Source organism: Zingiber officinale, chromosome 10A (genome assembly GCF_018446385.1).
Source record: "Zingiber officinale cultivar Zhangliang chromosome 10A, Zo_v1.1, whole genome shotgun sequence".
In the NCBI taxonomy this organism is placed as follows: domain Eukaryota; kingdom Viridiplantae; phylum Streptophyta; class Magnoliopsida; order Zingiberales; family Zingiberaceae; genus Zingiber; species Zingiber officinale.
This window is the reverse complement of record NC_056004.1, coordinates 51,258,913-51,264,912: the sequence shown is the minus strand read 5'-3', so window position 1 is coordinate 51,264,912 and position 6,000 is coordinate 51,258,913. Positions and strand designations below refer to the sequence as shown.

General features: G+C 36.5%; 1 protein-coding gene across 1 annotated transcript in view; it reads right to left on the bottom strand.

Annotated features, from left to right (window-relative positions):
* Positions 1-728: 728 nt before the first annotated feature.
* LOC122026287 (vacuolar protein sorting-associated protein 41 homolog) overlaps positions 729-6,000 on the bottom strand; it is a 30,057-nt gene continuing 24,785 nt past the window's right edge. The window contains exons 13-19 of the mRNA XM_042584953.1: positions 4,810-5,010; positions 2,234-2,311; positions 2,046-2,165; positions 1,813-1,893; positions 1,641-1,726; positions 1,356-1,437; positions 729-1,264 (exon numbers count right to left, since the gene is read on the bottom strand). Of these exons, the coding sequence (XP_042440887.1) occupies positions 863-1,264; positions 1,356-1,437; positions 1,641-1,726; positions 1,813-1,893; positions 2,046-2,165; positions 2,234-2,311; positions 4,810-5,010 (1,050 nt within the window). The 3' untranslated portion in view covers positions 729-862. The remainder of the gene's footprint in view (positions 1,265-1,355; positions 1,438-1,640; positions 1,727-1,812; positions 1,894-2,045; positions 2,166-2,233; positions 2,312-4,809; positions 5,011-6,000) is intronic.

The window sequence follows — 6,000 nt, the reverse complement described above, 5'->3', positions numbered from 1 at the left end:
AATCTCCTATAAAGCACAGCACGCTCTTGGAGTTATGATGCAACGATAAAATATTTAAATTATCATTCAGATATTTACAGTTCGAGTTTCAATTATGACGAATTTACAAAAATTTACGAACGCGTCCCGATTTATTCTGATAATCAATAAAAAATTTCCGTGAGACCAGATTGAACACCCAGACTTAACATAACCCAACCTGATTAATCATTTTTTTCCTATAAAGCACAGCACATATAAGGAGTAAACATGAATTTATTTATTTATTTTTTATATTCCACATGTATATTATATTTTTAAATTTATGTAAGCTAGATAGATGAAGAGATTTAAAAAACTAAAATTGGTCTTCCCACTAATTTTGCACCAAATCATTTATTATGCTGTGTGAGACACTCCTTTCAAAACAACACGGAATAAAAGAGTGCAAGAAAGATGGATTAAACTCCAATTACTAGAGGAATTAGACAAACATCTAAAATGACAAAGTACTGGGTAAAATACAATCCTTCATCCAAATTTCAAATCCAATTTTTGTTTAACCTTCAAAGTAAAAAAAGTGAGGAAAAGAAAAACAATGGTATCAAATTATCTTTAAATTTCAGGAATAATTAATTTTTTAACCTAAACATGCTTTTCTTTTTTTTGTTACCCCTGTATTATAACATCCATCGACGGAGAAACTTCTCCACTGCTTGGCCGGCAAGGACTAAGGCAGGCTTTGCAAATACAAAACAATCATGGCATATTAAATTAGCAAAACCAAGAAATATAAACAAATAGTGCAGAAAGCCAATTAGGCAAAAATAATATACATGCTCACTTAAAACTCAACTCACTCAAAAAATTCTGAGTAGAGGGCTCAATGACCAGCTGTAGTGCACAACACACATCGCATCCGGGATCCACTCGATTTGTTATCCTCATTCTCACTGTTATCGTCATCACTGTCGGTTGTATTATTTGTCTCACTCATGGAACCAGAGGCACCCATAAGGCAAGAGACGTGGTAACCATGGCAACAAAAGAAAACCACAACCGAAATGCTCTGAATGTAAAACGGATCAAAGCACAAGCAACATCTCCCGCTTCCCCTAGTTTTGGACTTGACTACCATATGCTTTACACCATTTGCTGATCTGTCAGTTTTTGGGCTAGCTGCATCATCTTCCCTTTTCCTGCGCACTGCTTCTTCTTCAATACCTAAGTAGACTGCACGTCGAGCTTCTTTATAGTACTTGATCAAAAGGTTGACGCAGTCAGTCTAAAAAAATATATCAAGAGTGAAACATTTATAGAAAGTTGGAAAAAAATTATAGAGGAAGAAATGAGAAGGGCATTAGTTATAATTGAACCTTGAGGATAGCATTGCATCCATGTCTCAAAGAAGTTTCTGTTCGATAATCTGTTATGATTTTGACAAGACGATCCCTCAACCTAAAGGCAATGAGATATAAACGTTAGTGGCATCATTCACAAGAGCAATGATAGAATCCAGGGATAGAGTATGTTACAAATCAAATAATACAATTGAAATCATTTTGCATACACATTGAAGGAACAAGTTGTCAAACAAAAAAGAAAAGAGGATGGCTAAATAAAACAGGCATCTGAATGGCCTAAAGTAGCATTGTCCTCACCTTGGAATCTCTAATCCATCTGGAACTTTTTTGACAATATACAAAGGATCAAGATTACCAACAGTGTGCTCCAATAGCATTCCTATCTGCTCATTCAAATGAAAGAAATCGCCAATAATATCACCTCCATATACTGGAATATATAATGTAAACTACTATTCCTTTTACACACCATTTCAGGTTTTCTGAGACACTGTTTGATTAACTCCTCCCAGAGATCATCATCATGCTGCATAGTCACAAACTCTACAGCCTGTATGTAATTGGACACTGGAGTTACCAACTTTAGGAATTCAATAATATGCTGATGCAGGGATGGGAAACAGAATCATTTGATAAGTAAAATGCGGATAAGGGCAAGACGTGGAGGAGAAAGGTTGAAACATAAGAACTAGATGCAGACACCTCTTCCATATCCTCCAACTTATTGATGATGAGAGCAAGAGCTTGCTTTGCATTTCCCATCCTTCCAAAGATGAATACTTGCTCTCTAACAAGTTCTTTTTTCATACAAATCTCATATGCCTGAGAAATGACACAGTCACTTATTGTTCAAAATAACCAACAAACAATGCGAATATGTAATGATAAACCTTTTCTAGTCTATAGTGCTGACTGCTGCGAAGAAATGGGAGTAACATCTTTGGTTCATATTCCGCATAAAGCGCAACCTATTGAAAATAAAGTTAAATGTCATAGATGCACAGAAAAGAAAAAAAAAAAAAGTAGAACGGGAGATGCTGCATTAATAAATGTTGTTTGTGAGTCAATTGACTGCAGCAATATTGTTTGCTTAGTTTATCATGTAAACTTAAAAGATAAAATAATGCTTGACAACTGATTAGATAAGATGAAGAACAACAGCACCAATGCATCAATACAGTCTAATATGTACTTTGCTGCAGATGCAGTACTCAACATGTTGTCGCTTATTGTTTGAGCTTTGAGAAGATGCAGTTGGTCACCCATGGTCGGCTCTCGTACACATCGAGGAAACCTTACCACAGATGAAGAGGCAAATGAGGCTCATTGATTAATCATCTCCTAGCATGTATTGGGAGACAACAACATCTCTTTTGAATGAATATACAGTGATTCCTTCTTAGCTTTTCATCTACTTTGATGGTCATGAAAGCCACCGACTAATAAACATGAAAGACTAAACCAAAGGACTGAAACAATCCTAAGACAGGTGACTTATAAAACTCAACAACTAAACTAATTAATGTGACCTCTTTATGGCACATGATAGCCCCAGAGCATTAGCACAGGCGGTGGACACATGACATTTTTGACGTAATGGTCAGGGATCGATTCTCAAGAAATGACGACTTGGAGTTTACACCACCATGTACCTAACGCCTGTGTACCTGCATTTACCTCCCTCTATATTTGTGGGGCCGGCACTAGGGGGAGGGGTCGTTAATGTAGTGGATCTACATTTTTTTTTATGGCACATGATAACTTCTTGCTCTACTGTAAATACCTATGACAATTCAATCAATTCATTCCTTTAAATGATGATGGAAATTGTTTGGAAATAACATCTTTTGGGTTCATAACAAAACAAGATGAAAGTGGGTTACATGTGTCTATTAAAATTTGCAAAAGGACAAAATAAAAAAGAATCAGCTTAAACCGTAAACAGTTCGTGAAGGACAAAACCTAAATACAGCCAAAAGTGAAAAAATAAAAAGCAATAAGATAGCATCCTTCTGATTCATCTTTCTTCTATCTCAGACATCCACATGAAGCAACAATTGACCACCAATAAATTCCGGTCTCTCAAAGTATTGATTTCTCTTTGCCTAAACCATAGTGTCAAAAATTGATTTTGCACTGTGCAGTTAATTGGTACACAAAGATAAAACAAAGAACAGAATGGTCTTCCCACTGCAAGTACAGGTAGGTATGCCTCTGAGTACACTGGAGTCATAGAGACTTGAACCCTATTTGAGACCAAACCAGTATCCAATAGAAGATTATAATATGGTCTGAACCAATTATGAATTCGTTTTCACTCATTACTCTAGTAGAAATGCCTAGATCTAGTTTAATCAATCCATCTCAAACCAAGTTGTGTTCTGTTATAGATTTGTAGTATCAGCTTGGCACACTAGCTACCACATCAAGTTCTAGTGATAAGATAGTATTCCACATGCTGTTAGAAGATAAAATTCAAATCAGAATGCCACTGATTTTCACAAGGGAAAAGCATAACCCAAAAACCGCCAATGATGTTCTGAGGATTAAAAAAATGTTATACTGGAGTGAGACCACCCATTGCAACAGAAAGGATTGTGTTAGGTCCAGATAGTCAGTGAAAATTGTCTGAACCTATCGGCACAAATGTGAAACCCATTTTTTACAAGGCAATGATGATATAACCTAGCATAGTGCTCAATAAAAGTATAAGATTTATGGAACCCAACTCCAAACAGTTGGGGGTAAATGGCTTGATAATGATGATGCATAGCTCTAGTTATAGATTTCTTACTTTTTATAAGCGGAAATTTTATTGACCTTATTGTCTAGGTCTTCCGTGGAAAGACATCAAAAGGAAGAGCTCAACATGCATATACAGGTAGAAACAACTGAATAGTGAATAATATTATGATTCTAGTTGGTCAACCATGAAATGGAAAACTTTAATTGTAGCAGAGAAAACAAATCCAAAAAAATCCATATTTGCCAGATAAGTGAAATCCAATATACAGACCAAATTATTACAGCAGACCCCATAGACACAAGTGAAAAAGCATTCACTATGGGCATTTTCCAGAATCTTGACAACTATTTTCTCAAATATGCTTTAATTCAATCATTTGCTCCTTCACTTATGAAGATCAATGTCCTTATATAGTAAACAAAGCTCATGAAACAGCTCAAGTCTCAATCAAAGGAAAGATACAAATTATGTTACAAGGATCAGATGTTGGGGGTTTACTTTGTCTAGATCATTATAGGTCATCAAGAGTGATATTGACATCCTATAAAACTTAGTGAACTATATTTTCTGTCATGTTTCAGAAATTGATTGCACAGAAATAGGCTGTGAGTTAATAAAAGCAGTATCAATTGCTCCATATATATTTGGTAATGGAAGAGATTGCTAAGAATTGCAGCTTTTCTAAACAACTAAAGGTTAATAAATGAAAAAGGAAATCACCTGCAAGTCATGAAAATCTTTCCCAGCTTGTGGATCAATCTCAAACAGTGCATGCAGGTACAAATGCACTAGGTATCTCTGATCACACTTTCTACTTGTTTCTAAAAGCTGTTCAACAATTTCAGTTGGCAGAATTAAATCCCTATGTTGGATCAAGAGATTCATGGCTCTTTTACTGTCTAGTAGCATAAGTTCCACAACCTGTATGATGCAACAAAAAATAGGATGACACTCCTAAATAAGTTTTATGATCCATGGAAATAAATAATAAAGATAATTGATGAAATACAATAACACTGCCAAAAAAACAAAATTGCCAAAACAACATTTTCCTCACTGCAACAATTGCTTCAAGTTGTTATTGAGTAGGCACTCTATTCCACTATGAACTTTTTTGTAAGTACATGTGGATGTTGTCCATGAGCAAATTGTAAATAGAATATAGCTCAATTGTATGTACCATCCTGAGAGGTCCAAATGTAAAAAGAACAACAATAGCAATCTATGTCAAGGTAGAGAGGACTACAAAGGGAATGAGATACCCTAGTCTTTTTCCTCATTAACTTTTATATAGTATCAGATCTGTGATATCAATCCCCATTCACGCTATGCAACAAACAATCTCCTTCACACAAATGTCAGTAGACCTTGCAGTACATCAAACTGGACCCCTTCCTTCCCAAACCTGTTTCACCTGTTTCCTTTAGCCCAATCATTCCACAATGTGCCATCACTTGCAAGGAAAAGACTTCCTGTGATTATGAGCTTCTGAGGGAAGACTTACCTACAAGAGCCTTCCTCACCATCACCTGCCAGCTGCGAATTCCTCCAGAACCTTCCAAGCCCATCTTCCCGCTACAAAAGATCTCCTTCACACGAATGTCAATCGACCTTGCAGTACATTGGACTGCACTCTCTCCTTCCCAGACCTGTGCCACTTGCTTCCTTCAGCTCATTCCATAATGTGACATCATGCAAGGAAAAGAACTAGTGACCTTCCAGCTGCAAGCACCCACAACCTTTCAAGCTTATCTCCCCCCTCTGCCACAACTCTAATTCCAGACCTGCTCCGGTCCTCATTTTCTTCTTGCAGAGCTAATGACAACTACCTTTGTGATCTAGCTTCCTCTCAAGCAATTGCATGTTTCTGTGATCTTTTTCTTCCAGGGCCTTTGAAGGATCAGATTTCCT